Consider the following 17,704-nt stretch of genomic DNA (forward strand, 5'->3'; position numbering starts at 1 on the left):
CCACTAACGAGACCAGTGGAAATAAGCTAATCAGGTGCGGTCTCGAACTCCTTCTGTATATCAACGAGAAGCAGCAGACCTTGAGCGAAGGCGAGTGCTGTTTCTGAAGAACTGGCGCTGTCCCCAACGTGAACAGGCCGATCACCCCTATTGAGTTGGGGGGCCCAGCTTTTAGGAAGCACTTGAGTGCTCGGTGAAGGGGGTTGTTGGACTGAAGCTGCGGCTTGAGTAGGGGCGTCTCCAGGATCTTCGGTCCTAGGACGTTTGTCCCGACGAGTGTCAACAGCCTCAAGGGAACTATTGTGTTCCCGAGGAGAAGAAGATGATCCCCCCTATTGCGACGAGATCGTGGGGGAGGGGCGCCAGTTGATGCTACCCTACTGGCACCACCACGTCCCCGCGTGGTGATGGTAAGAAGGGAACTAAGGTTCAATGGTTGACAAGTCATAGTACCTGAATCTGGTGGAGATGGAGAATAGCCGGAAGAGGATGATTGGCTGGTCACGCGGTTGGGAACTGGCTGTTCGGGTTGTGGTTGAGAGGCAGCTCATCTCAGAGAGGGTCTTCGAACTCTCAGCCGAGGTAACGGAACACCTTCTGAAATGGGAATCTCACCCAACTGCCCGGCAACCGTCACTCCGGCGTTAGCTCTTAGGCTCTTAAGCTGGGGAGCAGTTGAGGTAGAAGCAGCACTTGTACTCGGATTGGCGAGTCTTCTATCGATAACCCCTCTATACGTGGGGTCGTATCCCAATAGAACGTCTGCGTTTCGACCCCGACTAACTGTTGGGGTGCCGGGTTCACCTGTATACTTCAAGATCCTGTTGATGTCCTATGTTCGGACATAACTCGGTTCTCGTCTAGGGCGCCTGTTAGCGTTTTCAGCTGCAAGATCGAAATTCAAAGTTAAAATTAGACACATAAAAAAGCTACGAGAAGGTAGTAAACATAGAATTGCAAAGTCAAAAGCGAGAGCATACGTGGATAGCCCCATATGTGGGGGCAATGGAGCCCCACCACTTGGCCATCTTCCCCTATTGGCTCGAATGCTCCTGTTACATAGAGGAAATCGATCTCATGGTCGCGAGCAGAATCTGGCAGAATTAGCACGAGACGTTTGTTTGCCCTCCTAACCTTGAAGTAGTAAGTATTGTACTCGAGGTTTAGTACTATACTATACCACCATTGGATGTCCCAGATTCCTAATTGGGTCCCTAGAATCCCATTTAGGGCTATAATCCCCATTATCAGCCTGAAGACATTGGTCGAAACTTGCATTGGAGTAAGACGATACCAGTTCAGAATCTGGCAGAGTAATGGGTGTAGGGGGAAACGAACTCCGCCCTCAACGATAGCTACGATTGGGATACACATCCTATCCCAAGAACCAGCATCCCTATCCGCTCCTAGTGGGGCAAGTTCGAGTCCTACGTTATCAGGAATGTTATACTCTGTTCTAAATGCCGCCATGGCAGCAGGGGTGTCACAGAGTTTCCTAAATTTACCAGGCTTTGGATCATGTTTATCCGCCATGAATATACTCAAAGAAAAAGTAAAACTGGAAATGGGCGCGATTGAAACCCTTGAAGAAATAGAGATCTGAGAATGAGATCTCAGATGGAAACTAATGGGACGAGAGAAATCTTAGTGGGTAACCTAAATAGAAGAAATAGAGATCTTACGAGTTTAATGAACAGGTCCCTGTGACACGAGCGAGTTGCAGGCGGCGGCTATGGCGGTAGAAAGGGAGTTTTTTGCCTGACTTTTGAAGAGAACAAAATGAGGCTTAGAGTTTTGGATAAAAAGTCCAAAGAAAATCCCTCTTTTGGATTTAAGTGAAAAAGACGGAGACGAAACGTTCCGTCTCATGCCGTTAAAAGTTAAAGTGACGGAAAGCAGGTGCCGTTCTGACGATGTTTGATAAAACGTCAGTTCAAAATTAATGAAAGACATACGAAACATGCCACGTGGAGTCACTACCCCGAAATGGTATAATGACAAAGGTGCCAAAAGGCATCAATGAGTATTAAATACTATGACTGCTCGGTATCAGAGGAAATTCGGTCGAAACGTTTGTCTCTAAAGCTTCACCCATTACCCCCGAACAGTGGAAATAGGTAAAGCTGGGGAGCAATTGTAGGGAGGTATTCCCGAACAGATGCATCTAGTTGCCGAACACGTGATGTATAAAAGCACGTGAAAGATTGGACAGGACTTATCGCCGAGCAGTGCGTTGAACGGCGATAAGGGCCAATAACATAAGAAGTCATTGGTGTAAACTAACTGTTCGGCAGATAGAGACATTTCGATTACATTGGACCAAGTTACATGTGAAGTAGCTGGTCCAGGCAGACTGTTCGGCTACGATACAGCCAAACAAGGAAAGAGCTCCAATCAAGAGCAAGAGCAAAGGGAGTACTCTGGAAGATTCCAGAATAGTCATGGATGAGATCCCAAGAATATAGGATCTGAGAAAGATACCAACGAGAATGGGATGTTCGGCCATTAATGGGAAAAGAATCCTAAAAGGACTCTTTTCCAATAAACTGATAAGGGAACGAGAATCAAAGACGTCCTGGTTTTCCTACACGAGTTAGGAAATTTAGGGCAACAAGGATGCTTGGGCAGCAAGCATCTATGATTCTATAAATATGAGGTAAACCTAGAGGAAAAAGGTACGCAATATGTTGCATTCTTATATTTTTCTACTGATAATTAGGGTTTATTGACTAGTACGTGGTACTAACTTTGCCATCGGAGGGCCTTTGCCACGAGAGGCAGATGTGCACTCACCCCCTGTCTATTTTGCAGATTAGGGTTCCGACGACGATTTAGGGTTCCGGTGAAAATGCACGAATAAGCCGTTGCAATCCAAGGTGATCCGGAGTATCAATTGTTTTCATCCCCCTACAATTTCTTCCCTCTTCCTTTCACTAATCATCAACCAATCATACCTCCCCAACTCATGAAGACTTACACGTAAGCGATTCCCACGAAACCCTCCTCCTATAGCCGATTTTTAGAAGAGTATATTTCGAAAGAGGAAAAAGAGTATTGCAAGTCCTTTTGATATGAAATGCTCATTAACGATAGACTAGATCCACTAACCGAACTAAATTATGCACAGCTAATGATTTGTCGCACTTTTCAACAAAGGGATTCATGGAATTTCTGCGGATTACGTGGGGAAGAGATCACAAAACAACAAAAACCAAAACGAAAATTAAAAACCCGTTCATATTCGGTTTTCACCATCTGACGCCATCGTTGCCACTTTCATTGCCACGGCAGCCTTATTTTTTGAGTACCCTAACGATCCCATGTGCAAACTTAGCTTTATGGACGATCAAAACTCAGGAAAACTCATGACGTGAGAAGTTTGCTTATTGTATCCCCTACAGAACGATAGAAAATGTAGGAATTAAATTATGCCTCAATATCCTGGAATTTGAGTATGAGGTTTTGGAATTGCGGATATCCCTTATCATTTGATCTAATATACGGACTAAAATAAGACAACCCAGACAAAAAGAAGACTAAGGTAAGCCTCTGTAAAGTGGAGTTCAAAATTGACCAAAATTTCGAATCATATCATAGATAGTGCAACAATTATATTGAACAAGGCTATACAAAATGAATTAAATGAATGCCTAAGTAATTCGAAAGTACTTTTGCTCGCCCTATATATAGCTTTTCCCTTTCGTACACATCTCTAACATCAAACGATTCAGACCAAAGTGGAACACGACGATGTGGCAGGATCAAAAAGAGCCGGAACCAAGTATTTTCTCCCATTAGCACCGTGAGCATTGTAGCTAGCACCCGTCGTAGAGTCCACCAAAAGGTTCCCTGCGTAGCCAGGGAATGCTCCCTTGGCGTAAACTCCTGGACAAGCCGATGCGGCTTCTAATGGGGCATCGGCAGGTCCCTGATAGTAGCCGTTTCCGAATGGGTTTGTAGCGGTCCCGGCCAAAAGGGTAGCCAAGTTGATCACCATTCCATCCATACCCACATCTTGGTTGGGTGCGACCAAAGGTGGACTCTGTGGTCCATAAATGGGCTGGTGGAATGGCCAAGCACATTGACCCGGGCACTGAGTCTCCGAGTTGCCGACCCAGATATAGGCAAACTTGTAATTTTTTCCTTTTGCTTGAACATTGCCCTTGGAAGACCCGTGCGTCCCACACCGGCTCATACAGAACCCATCAACGGTGACGTCGGCGGATGTGAGGACAACATTAATGGCGTTCATCTGATCTCCCTTTGATGCTAATTGCACAATTTGTTTTTGAGTGAGTGATTTTCCCAAGGAGTAGTTCTCATCAAGGATTTGATTACCGAGAGTGAGAGAAAGGGAAGACAATTTCTTGGATTTGACTAGGTTGTAGTATTTCTCGGTGGTTTTCCACCATGTGCCGACCGACGGTTGCATTTGAGGTGGGGAAGAAGACAGCGAGGTGACGAAATCGGAGACAATGGCTCGTTGGGAAGGAGTGAATTTGCCGTACCAAATGAGATTGATTGGCATTTGACCAGAAAGAAGAGGGCCATTGTGGTATTGCATGAGTGCATTGGGTTGATCTTGGACCAACACAGTGAGTTTCCTGGCAGCGAGTGAAACGTGGAAGAGGGAGATTAAGACCAGGAGTTGGGAAAAGAGAGACGCCATAATTTTGATATAGATGAGAAAATATGGAGTTGAAAGAGAGAGAGAAGAGGAATGATCAGTAGCTCTGATCTTTGGTTGGGTTTGTTGCTGGTGTAAAGAATAGAGGAGTAGTGGTGGCTATTTATACAGGGGTTGCATTTGATATATGGATAGAAGTGATGAAGGTGCTGAGAAAGAGGCCAAAACTTGACCTGACCATTGTCTTTCTTAGCTGTTTACTGCCAAGAGGAGAGGGAAAGAGAGAGACCGGAACTCTCTCATACGCGTCTTTTTTAAAACCGGTGGAAAAGCTAATTTTAATTCCCACGCTCCTACAACGGTGTTTGTCTCAACGGTTATGTTTCGCGAAGCAAGTAATGTTAATTAGGGTAGTAAATGAGCCCAACAGCTCGCAAGCTCGGTTTGGCTTGGCACATTAACGTTTGACTCGGCTTGACTCATTTAGTAAGTAAGCCTAGCTTGAGCTCGAGATTTCGGCTTGATTGAAGTAACTCGTTTAGTAAATGACTAAATTTGATTTGTAAAGAGCTTGGCTAATTAAAGTTCGAGTTCAAATTTTTAGTTCATTCGATAATATTCGGTTCGTTTACGGCCCTATTAATAATGGTAATTGAATTTCCAAAAGAGGAAAAAAGCAAGTTGGCATTGGGTTTTGAAATCTACGCATATAAGTGGCGAGTCCCCGACTAGAAGTGGGCCATTTGGACGCATTAAAATAAGGAGTAAAGATAAGGTAAACTTGTGAAGAGATGCCCCACTTAGGCCTGTTAATAGACCGGATCCGATTTGAAAAATTCGATCCAGATTCGGATTCGAAAATCCGATAATGTCAATTCGAAATTCGATAATCCGCATCCGGTAATTCAAATACGGATCGAATCGGATCAGATTAAATCCGTTATCAATCTGAATCCGAACTTTATTTTTTTTAATTTTTAAATTTTTTTTTTAAAAAAAATAAATTTTTAATTTAAAAAAAATGTATAAGAAGTTGTATTTTTATTTTTTATTTTAATTTTTCAAAATTTTTTTTGGAAAATATTTTTTTTTGAAAATATATATATATTTTTTTTTTTTTGCTAAAATTTTTGAAGTAAAAAAAGTTTTTGAATCGGATTCGGATTTTCGGATCGGATCCGGATTACTACTATCGGATTCGATCCGGATCGAATTTGTGTCTTTTAGAATCCGGATCAGATTCGGATCAATCGAATCCGATCCATTGGCAGGCCTACTCTCACTATGCAACAAAAAGGAGATTACAGCTTAGATACAGTGCGGACTTTGCAGCTGGTGGATTTTTAAATGACCAAAAGACCATTGGAATTTGACTCCTGTTTCAGAAAGATGGAATAGGACATTTATGGGAAGGACCAATTGGGAAATCCAAGAGAGACGTTGCAGAAGAAACCAAGGGGAAAGTAGCGGGACAGGCTGGACGCTGTGGGGGCTGGACCATCCCAGTTGGCATTCAAGAGCATCGTCAACAAAAATTCGAGATGCCCACTCCGACGGAGTGACTCGTTTTGCCTATTTAGGCAAACAACGCTGCTACAAGTACAGTAGCTGCTATACAGCAGTGCCGTATAGATCCATTTTGTGTCCGTTTCGGGTTTCGTAAAAATGATCGGAACCGCTCATTTTTTTCCAAATATTTCGTTTAGGTTACCTGTAAAAAATCACCTCAATCCGATATCAGGAAGAGTATTTACGAATCATCCAACTTTGCTTCAAAATTTAGGCTAAGCGGCTCCAATCATCTTTGTGGGACCCGAGACGGGTGCAAAAGGGGTCTGTGCGGGGCTGCTGTACAACAGCTGTTGTACAAGTAGCATTTCTGTTAGGCAAATGTCCAATTTAGGTATTTTAGGTAGTGAAAACTCAAAAATTACCATGCATCAACCTCAAAAGAAGCCTCGATAATCTTATGGGAAATGATTTAGCCATTCTTTTTTTTTGTTAACGTCACTTTCTTGCAAGTGTATTTTTGCACAAAAAATACACTTTCAGTAGAGTTGCGTTAACAAAAAAGAAAGTGCCCAAATCAACAGCCTTTAAGATACTCCATAAGCTACAGTGTCTAGCCAAACCTTACAGCATATGACGAATTAATTAGGAAATAATAGTTTTGGGATATAAAATCCCTACAACATCTCCATGGAATTGAAATACTAGAAAGGAAGGACAAGAATTAAAAGCAACTAATCCAAGATTGGCTTTGAGGCCTTCTTTTGCGAGAAAGTCCACACATTCATTGGTTTCTCTGAAAATATACCTGATTGAACTAGATTGGAATCTCGAGTCCCTAGAAGTGACCTGCAATCGGAAATCAAGTGAGAGTGGATGCAGTGAATTTTGTTGCTCCTTCATCAAATGAAGAGCATGCAAAGCATAATCTCTACGTCTATGTTGCTAATTCCTTTTTCCCAGGCCAGATTAAGGCCATCCCTTAGAGCCCAAAGTTCTTCTGCCACCATTGAAGACTTCCCAATGTTTTTACAAAAACATGAGATCCAATTACCTTCATTGTCCATTAGCAAGCTTTCGTCCACACCAAAGCCGTTATGGTCTAGGGAGCCATCAGTGTTTATAATTTATAACACCTAGGAGTTGGTTTGGACCATTCCACAGCCGAAGAAACTGGGAACCATATCACGAATTGGTTTTGAACAAATAATTAAAACGCCATTCCCAAGCGCAACTGATGATATCCTCCAGAGAGAAGAGTTTGGGTAAAGGAGAGGTGGGCGTGGAGGGAAGGGAGTGGAGACAGTGGAGACTATCACGATTGTTCCAAATGGTCCCACAAGCAATGGAAAAAATAATGACCGAGGGGATTCCCAAAGGATGAGGAGTGGTTGAGAGCAATTAAGCTTAGGCCAGAGAGAAATGGAGTTTTCAGTTGAGAAAGTGAAAGTAGAGGAAACCAGGGACCCAAAGAGTATGTATAGCATTTTCAATCGCATTCGGACATTGAGGAGACCGATCACAGTCGATAACCTTGCGCAAGCAAAGATTATTTTTAATAGTCAATCTATCTTTAGGAAGCTAGCCAAATGAAATAGGAGATCCTAGGGTTGCAAGGGGTTTTCCAAACCCACTTCCAGTCTGTTATCCTACTGCCTTCGTTCCAATTTTTTTTGGTCTACTTTCACTATTCGGATCACCTCAAAAAATCGTTTTTATGTATGTCTTTAAATGTGTACTGTAATGTTTTTTTATGAACAATTAATATGTGTTAAAAGGAAGATTCGATATCAATGACTATTCAGTGCAGCATTTGAAAAATGTTTAGATGGAATCCACAAAGTGAAAGTGTAATTTTTGACTTTTATCGAATTTTGATCAATAAAATTTCTTTAATCTATAACAAAGCTTCCTAATAAATTTTCTTAAATAGGATTGACTCTTTATAGCTATGGTCTCACAACCTAGGTGCTACACAAACAATCGTTGTGTAAGACACAACACACAACCAATCTCTATCCGTTCATTGTTGTAATAAACGGTCAGAATTCGCTCAAACTTTTTTCAGGAAAAGTTAAACTTTTTCATGAAAGAGTTTTTTTTTTTTTAAATCTAGACTGTCCAAACACATATAGACGGCTAGAATTAGGCGCGTGTAGCATTTTTGTTAACCATTTCTGGTAGTATGTAACTACGGCTCTTGTACCTTCCGATACGATTAGGTCCCGTTCCAGAAACTTTTTTAAAAAATAAGCAGCTTATTTCACATTTTCAAACTTAAAAATAATATAAATGAAAAATAATTTTTAATTTTTTTTTGAATCGTATAAAAGATCTCATCGAAATCTTTCAAACAAAATCCATATTACATATTTTTAGATTTCAATAAGCTCATAATTTTTAAATTTGAAGTTACCTTCTTAAAAAATATAAAAAATAAGAACCTTTTTTGGGTTCTGGAACAGATAAGTCTCCGTCCTGAATGTACTAGAAAAATCACGTGTATTGGTTGTTCTGTTACGCATCAATCCGTTTTCCAATTTGTTGACCGAGTCACGGCCCATATTCGACACTTAATTATGACTGATTTAAAAGTGGGAGGGTAGATTTTGCCGTGCCAGGGCATGATGCAGGGAATTTTCCCATGGAAATGATAGAGAATAGGAGCCCCCGAAGCAGGGAAAACTTCAAACCAGTTACTTACTCCAAACAGGGTACATGCAAAGAGATTGAACACGAAAAAGCAATGGATCGGGACAATGAAATAGATTGGCTATTGAGCAAAATTTTTATAGAACCACATAAATAGTGCAACCGTTAATTCAAATGATTTGGTAACACTATACACAATAAATTAAAGAATGAGTTAGTACATTTTTTTCCCTGTAGCTTTATCGTCCGTATAAACTTTTTTTTAACATCTTATTCAGACTAAAGTGGAACACGATGACGTCGTTGGATCAAATATAGCCGGAACCAAGTATTTTCTCCCATTAGAACCATGGCAATTGTAGCTAGCACCGGTTGAAGCGTCCACCAAGAGATTTCCCGGGAAGCCAGGGTATGCTCCCGTGCCGTAAACCCCAGGACAAGCCGACGCGGCCTCCATCGGAGCACCAGCCTCCCCTTGGTAGAAGCCTTTTCCAAATGGGTTCGTGGCGGTCCCGGCCAATAGGCTAGCCAGGTTGATCACCATCCCATCTATACCCACGTCTTGGTTGGGCGCGACCAAAGGTGGGTTCTGTGGTCCATAAATAGGCTGGTGAAACGGCCAAGCGCATTGACCCGGGCACTGAGTCTCCGAGTTACCGACCCAAATGTAGGCGTACTTATGGTGCTTGCCGTTTATCGGGGCGCTACTCTTCGAAGACCCATGGGTGCCACAAGTCATACAAAACCCTTCGACAAGTACGTCAGCGGCGGTCAAAACCACGTTGATGGCGTACATCTGATCACCCTTCGACGCCAACTGCTTGATGTGTTTCTGGTTGAGGGATTTTCCCAACGAGTAGTCCTCGTCGAGTATTTGACTGCCCAAAGAGAGGGTGGATTTCTTCGATTTCGCTTTCTCGTAATATTTATCGGTGGTTTTCCACCAGGTGGCGACCGACGGCTCGTTTTGAGCTGGGGGAGAAGAGAGCGAGGCGACGAAATCGGAAACAATGGCTCGCTGGGCAGGAGTGAATTTGCCGTAGAAAATGAGATTGATTTTGATATGCCCGACGAGAAGAGGGCCGTCGTGGTATTGCATGAGTGTAGTGGGTGGTATGAATAACTCGGTGAGTCTTCTGGTGGCGAGTGATAATTGGAAGAGAGAGATTAGTAGGAGGAGTTTAGGAATGAAAGATGCCATTTTGTTTTTTTTTGATCTAGATGAGAAAATGGGTGTGAGGAGAGAAGAGTATGTCTAAGTTGGGGTTTGCTCTGTTCTGGTGGTGAGTGAATGGAGGTGTAGTGGTGGCTATTTATATGCAGCGTCTTAATTGATATGGATGTGTGTGTACTGTGAGTAATGAACCTGCTAGGAAAGTGGCCAGCCAAGCTCTATCATAGCTATTAGCTGGTATCTGGTAAGAGAGAGAGAGAGAGAGGGAGAGAGCGTTACACGCCAAACGCGTCTTTCAGATTGGAGGAAAATTTAATTACACGCTCCTAGTACTATATGCGACGTCGTAGTGTCTCTAGATTTACAAACCTTGAGCACATGATTGGGTTGCAAAGAACACGCGTACACTGACGAGTCCAAATAGATTAAAATATTAAATGAGTCAAATGACCTGCTTATCAAAAAGGTGCACCCTCTTCTTCTTCTTTTTATAGAATTCATTATTTTATTTTAAATTTTTCTTAATAAGTGTTTATTTTTAAGTAAAAAATTAGAGACCGGTTCACATTTTTAGGTTTGGTTTTAACCCAATCCTAATATTTTTTACCTAATCTATGTAGGTTCGGATATGTCATGTCATGACTTTTTTGCCCTTTTTATGCCGAACCATCCCAAAACTATTCCGCCTTGTTGACTGACTCAACTCCAATTCGCTATCAAAACCTCCACTCTATAGCTATCGGACTAAATGGCAGTGATGGCGTCGTGGCAGCCCCAAAAGCAAGGGTTCAAAGAGATCTGTGGCGTCACCACCACCACGCCCAGTCCTCCTCCGCCACCGGCATATTTGCAACATCAACCGGAACCAGAACTCAGCGTCTTGCTCAAGTGTTAGCCGCTCATTGTCTCTTCCTCAACCAGAAATGGAGGTGCCGGCGTTTCCAACATTAACCGAAAATTTAGGCAGGGCCAGCCCAGTGCATTTAGAGGCCCTAGGCAAAGTCACAACACGAGGTCTCATATTTTATTTTTATTAATTTTAAAACCAGATTGTTAGAATTAGAGCTATTAGCCGAGAGCGAAAATCGATCGAAATCGGAAAAATCGGACCGGACCGAATTTTTCAAACCGGTCGAATAATTTTGATCCGGTTCCGATTTATAATTTTAATCTGATTTATGTGTTTTAAAGACCTGTCGAAACCGGACCGATTATATATATATATATATATATATATATATATATATATATATATATATAAACATATGAGCGGAGAATTGAACCCTGGAAGGCTTGAAGGATCTCTCCTCTATTTACCACTAGGCTATCCACACTTTTGTTGTATATTGGTCTAATAAATATATTTATTATATAAATCAATCAGATATATATATATATATATATATATATATATATATAATTTTTATGAGCTTAATTATGTTTTTATGGGTTTTTTTTTTATGTATTGGGCTCAAAATTGATTTTTTTTGTTGGGCCCAAAAAAGAGGTTGAATTATGGGTTTTTAGTTGATATTTTGTGGGTTGAATTGTGATTTTTTTGATGTGTTGGGTGCTTGACCGATTCCTAGACCTAAAATAATGGGTTGCCTCAAGCGTAGGGCTGAGACCGATGTAGCATAATATCTGGTAAGACCGGAGTCGAATCCACAAGGACGGTGATGTATGCTGACTAAAAACTCGGGTTGTTATAATTTAAATGGGCTTTTAGGTAGCCACCCCTTGTAGTTTGATGCTGAAATTAACTAAAATCTAGAAATTGATTATACTTTTCAGATAATTAAAAGGAGGTACGGTCGTAGGGTTCATAGTACTTGCAACCAGTCCGGATTAATCTGCTCTAATCGGTGTTCTTAAAACGTTCGATTTTAGTGAGAAAAAGATACCCCGAAAGATGCGAACCCTTATGGTCGCCGTTCACCCACGCGTAGCGAATAATGAGTTTTGGACCCCCATTCCCCTGTTCACATGGGCTCAGACAATGCCCAAGTTCGTCTACGGGAAGTATTTTTTCAATCTAAAATTGTTTATTTTATTTAAAAAATAAGAGCAGTGCCCAGACTGGTCACGGCGTGCTAATCACTCCACAACTCTACCTATACGACTACTCACTAATCATTGCGCATAAAATAAAAGAAACCCTAACTTGAAACATGCTTCTAAATACGAAATAAACAAAAAAAAATACGAATCAAACAAATACCAAAGAACAACGTTATTAAAAAACAGAAACTGAAAAGAGTTACTAGTGTGCGAGAAATTGAACAAAGTATCAAAAACTTGAAAGGAAAAAGAAACTTGATACAGAAGATCATGGCTACCCTCGCTCGACCCGAGCAGCTGTCTTTTTCTCCGTTCCAATTTTTCTTTTCCACGGCAGAACCCCTTCTGCTGTAGGTTAACTTTTTATATATAGGTATTGGAAACCTTAATTACACAAAGGCCCTTTGAACTTTGTGAAATAACAAATGAATGATTCAATTTTGAATCATTTCACATTTGAGCCCCAAACTTCTTTAAAATCTTCTTTTTATCCAAAATCTCGGACAACGGGCTCGAGTAACCTATAAACATAAAAAACACAAAATAAAAATCAGTTAACAAATATAAAAGACTAATAAATATAGATTGAAAGGCCAAAATATGTATATTTTGGCACTCATCATTGGGCCTAAAATATGGCCTATGGATGAAAACCGGATAAACTGGACCGAAACTGGTTGAGCCGGTCAAAACCGGACCGGTATCACCCCTAGTTAGAATGTATGCATAGAAAGTAATTTAGGCTCCGGTTGTTTGGGCATAAAATATATTCTGATAAAATGTTTTACCTATTTTCCGATGTTTGGTTGTGTAAAAAATAAGGAAAACATTTTACATATAAAACATTTTCCATTAATTGAATGAAAATGACTTACCCTTCAATCTTCCATAAGTTATTTTTCGAAATGAACCCTCTGTCTTCTACTGCAATTCTTACTACTCAGTTTTCTCAATCATCAGTCCTGATCCACGTTCAATTCTAATATTCTCAGATCTCTCCACCGTTGAAGCCCCCCTTCTATCTCTCTACACTATTTGTCGATTTCTGAGAATATTTTCAAGTGTCAACCATACTTCGGAAAATTAAAGTTAGAAGTTTGTTTTATGAAAAAATTTATTACATGTAAAACATTTTACATCGAAACAAACGGAGCCTTAATTGGGTAGACGAAAACGAAGAAGAAGATGGATCTAACCTTCAAAGAGAGGCGAAAAACATAATTGAACTTACAGGTGTAGAGATATCGGCAAATGAGGGAGTGACGTAGCTCAGAGTGACGACTGTCATTTGTCGACAATTCCTCTACCACCACCTTCTTCGAGTGCCAACGTCGATTTGACCGCGGTGCCACAATTATTTCAACTCACTTCTCACCGTCCCCGTTACCACCACCTGACACCTTTCGTCCACCGCTGTCCCGTCCTCTCGTCGGCACATACATTTAGGACCGGCCCAAGGACAACGACTGAGAGGCCACGACCTTGGGCCTCCAATTTTTTGGTCAAAAATAGGGCCTCCAAGTCAGGAATAGTATATATATTTACTAGCCTAAAATTTGACAAATCCTATCCTTTGTGGCAGTGGTAAGGCGCTTGTGCTTTTAACCTCAAGGTCATGTTTTTCAAACTTTGGGTGTATCATCCTTTTTACTGGTTGAAAAGTGAATTTTTTGTGGGAACTCTCTCTTAAGATTCGAACCAAACCAAAACTACTCTTACTTCCATTGGTTCCACAAAGCCCACATCACAAAACCTATCACAATAACAAACTATTATAACAACACTTTTTACATTGAAATGCAAGAATCCTTGTATAAAATTTTACCTTCATGTTTCATTTTTTTTTTTTCAAAAGTTCAAATTAGATAAAACTAACAAGAAAAATAATGCCATTTGTTGTGTGTGTGTATGGCAAACCAATATATATACAAGATCTAAATTGTATACAAGACCTAAATTGCTCTTATCGATACAGGGCAAACCAATATATATATATATATATATATATATATATATATATATATATATATATATATATTGTGTATTTGGGCTATGTGAACTGTGTAGCGATTTTTGTGAACTATGTGTATTGGAGCTATATGAACTGTTTGTGTTGGGGCTATGTGAACTTTGTATTTTTGGTTATGTGAACTGTGTGATGGACTATGTAAACTATGTGTATTAGGGCTACGTTAACTGTGTACTTTTAGTTCTCATAGCCCAGTTCTCATAGGCAGTTCTCATAAGTAATTCTCATATCCAGTTATCATAGGTAGCTCTCATAAGTAATTCTCATAGCCAATTATCATAGGTAGTTCTCATAGCCCAATTCTCATAACCAATGGTATTTTTATCCAAATTAATATGGGTCAGGACTATTTTAAAAAGATTGAGTAGAAATAATATATAAATGGCCATTTTAAAACCCAAGCTAAAAAAGGGGGGCCGGTCTCTAAAAACCCATTTTGTAAGTTAATGGATAAAAATTTGTACATTTTTCATCCTTCCCCTAAGAGCATCTGCGCGCAATGGGTTTGGTATATTTGTATGTTAAAATGTGTATTAGGATAAAAATAAGTCTCATAAATGTGTGCTAGACATTGCTAAAGTAGGAGTGTGTTAGAATATCTGCAATGAGTTTAGTAAATACGTGTGTTAAAATGTTTGTTAGGATAAAAAATGAGTCCCACAAATATGTATTATGAGTAGTGAGCATTTACATTTTATGGTTGGAGTTCGAATTTATAAAGATGAGACTCACTTATTGTTTGTTAACACCTTTACCAAACTTGGCACACATGTTAGCATACTATAAGATTTATCACACTTTAACACACAAAATAATAAAAGCATTGTGGCACAAAAAATACATTTTTATTTACTAAGTCTTAGTACACACAATTAAAACACTAGTTACTAAACCCATTGTGGATGCTCTAAAAGTATATTTCATTTTAAAAAGCTAGTAAATAAAAATGTAATAAAGATGTTTCCATAGAGAGTAAGTAGGAAAAATATATTTAAAAATTAATGTGAAAAGTATAATGATGATGAAATCTGCTTAATAATTTTGAAGTTAAGAAGTTGAATACTTAAAAAGAGACGAATGAAATATTAAAAAAATAATCCAAAGTTCTAAGGAGATGACCCTCTATTTTTTTGAAAAAAAGAAATGCTAAAGAGACATGTATTGTTTGGTGAAAATTTTGAGAGAAATATTGAGAATAATAATGGGAGAGAAATAGATAGTAAAAAATGAGAGTAATAATTTAAAGGGAAATTTATAGAAATGGTCCTCCTAATTTCATCCGAGTCTCATTTTCGTCCTCCAAGTATCAATTACAACTCTTTTGACCTTCTAGTTTGGTTTTCGTACCAAATTGGTCCAATTGATAACTTCTGTTAGCCAAACTGGACGGAAAAAATCAAATTGATGGCAGTTTAGACGTTATAATTTATACCAAGTTGGTCCAATTGATAAGTCTGTTCTCAATCTGATGTTTTCCATCCAGTTTGGCTAACTGGCGTTATCAATTGGACCAACTTGGTACGAAAATCAAACTTGAAGGTCAAAAGAGTTGCAATTAATATTTGGAAGACGAAAATGAAACTTGGGTGAAACTAGGAGGACAATTTCTATAAATTTCCCTAATTAAAATAACATAAAGAAATAGTCACTGCTGATTCTGCAAACAAACTGAAAGGCCAATAGGTGGAGTGTGGGCCTCCCTCTTTATGGGAAAATGACAACTAATGACGTGTTTTGATAATTAATACATATTAAGGATATTTTCAGTATTAATAAATATTCTCAGCATGTTCTTGGCGGGTATTAATTATCAAAATACGTAATGGGCGTCATTTTCCCTTTTTTTGTCAGATGTGTGGGCCTTTGATTATTGTAATGTAATGTGCAGTTAAATAGAAAAAGAAAAATAAACAGTACGTGTTTAGTTTAGCCATCTGATTTATTTTTTTTAGGAACATCCGTTGCTTTTCATTTTGGGAAGTGATAATGTTAATATTGTTTTTATTTATGCTAAAACTATACTGTATAAAAGCCTTGTACCTGTCACATGGTACAACGTTTTTATGTACTATATTATAATTTTGGTACAAACAAAAACAATTTTGGCATTAGTAACCCCTTTGTTTTAGCTAGTAGCGAGAAGTGGTGGATTTGTAATTGACCCTCTTGGATAGGGGCTCCAAAGTAATCACATGGACATGGGAAATGGCAAAGAGAAACTCGATTGTTGAGAGAGAGAGAGAGAGAGAGAGAGAGAGATATAGAGATATATGGCAATAATGGCAAAGGGCAACTCGATTGTTAAGAGAGAGAGAGAGAGAGAGAGAGAGACGTTGAAAAAGGGGGTGGGGTGGGGGACAGGCTGGAACATACTACAATACATAATGGGGGAGAGGGCTGTAAAGTTGAAATGAATAGGGAGGTGTGTGTGCGGTTGGAAAATCCGCTGGCAGTCAGCGTTTTGAGCAATAAATTGATCATGAAGTACTGTAAAATACTACTGAATGCGTGTGGGGAATTGAAAAGTACATTGATACGGAGAGCATCCAAGGTACGACAGTTAGAGCAAGCAAGGGTCAATTAGGATAGACTACCCTAATTCAGTGGCGAGTTAATGGAAACACTGCCCAATTAATCGACTGGGACACTGTGTAGTGTAGATCTTTGGATAACCCCAGCTGAATCAAGCTTTGACCTAAAACGTTATTGTAGCTTAATAAACACTACGTATCTTGACACACACACACACACAAAAAGAGGCTTAATAAACAGTGTACTATACTAGAAAAGAACAAAAAAGAAAAATGTATTAACTGACCTGAGACCCACTGCCACATCAGGGATAGGGTCGGAGCACGGGTTGGGAGCCGGTTCGGTAGACTTATTGAAAAAAGAAGTACGTATTAACAAATGATAATTGCTATCTTTTTTATAATAATCACTCTCTTTTTATTCTCTTATGGGGTGAATTTATAAAATTAACTTTTCATTGGTATATCTTTTCACATTTGGAAGGACATCTTTGTAAATTTATATACCACCAAAAAACAAAAAGGAGAGTGCGGTTATAAGTAAGTTTGATAACAATATTTCCACACACATTAATTTGTTCTTTCGCTGCAAGGCATGCATGCCATTGGAGTTGCACCATGCGCACCAACTGTACGTCCATGCCAAATTGCCAATATCAACAACTTGCTTATTCACTTATGTATTATGAGTTATGTACAAGTACTTTGTTTTATTATACTTTGAAACCTTTGTATTTTTTCATTACGCTTCTTTAGCATATACCTCATGTTTCTTCCTGTCACTTAGGAAAAAGCTTTAGAATGACATATTAACCAGAAGGTTGGGCACGTATGTGCATGCGTCTTCTACTCATGCCAAGCTTGTAATTAACCTGAGTAGCCGTCGTCTAATTGCCGTCATCTACTTTGTAACTTCGTTCAATGCTTGTAATTAATGATTTGAGTTGATTAATGAAATGACTTCAATATTTGTGCAAGTCTAGCTAGTGCCTTAATTGGCTGTTGCTTACTTTGATTTAATTTGTCGTTTACTTCCCCAACTTAATTTGTTGCCTCACTTACTTACTAATCTCGTTAATTTGCTTGCATAGCATACATTTGTTGGCTTGAGTTTGGCTAGC

The 17,704-nt window shown here is 39.5% G+C and overlaps 2 protein-coding genes across 2 annotated transcripts; both read right to left on the minus strand.

Moving 5' to 3' along the window:
• Positions 1-3,569: 3,569 nt before the first annotated feature.
• On the minus strand, positions 3,570-4,894 carry LOC131328890 (protein PHOSPHATE-INDUCED 1-like). Its single transcript, XM_058361851.1, has one exon. It carries the CDS (start codon positions 4,667-4,669, stop codon positions 3,728-3,730), a length of 942 nt encoding a protein of 313 aa, XP_058217834.1. The 5' UTR covers positions 4,670-4,894; the 3' UTR covers positions 3,570-3,727.
• Positions 4,895-8,887: 3,993 nt separating this feature from the next.
• On the minus strand, positions 8,888-10,149 carry LOC131328891 (protein PHOSPHATE-INDUCED 1-like). Its single transcript, XM_058361853.1, has one exon. It carries the CDS (start codon positions 9,987-9,989, stop codon positions 9,063-9,065), a length of 927 nt encoding a protein of 308 aa, XP_058217836.1. The 5' UTR covers positions 9,990-10,149; the 3' UTR covers positions 8,888-9,062.
• Positions 10,150-17,704: the final 7,555 nt, after the last annotated feature.

Source organism: Rhododendron vialii, chromosome 6a, assembly GCF_030253575.1.
Source record: "Rhododendron vialii isolate Sample 1 chromosome 6a, ASM3025357v1".
NCBI classification, from domain to species: domain Eukaryota; kingdom Viridiplantae; phylum Streptophyta; class Magnoliopsida; order Ericales; family Ericaceae; genus Rhododendron; species Rhododendron vialii.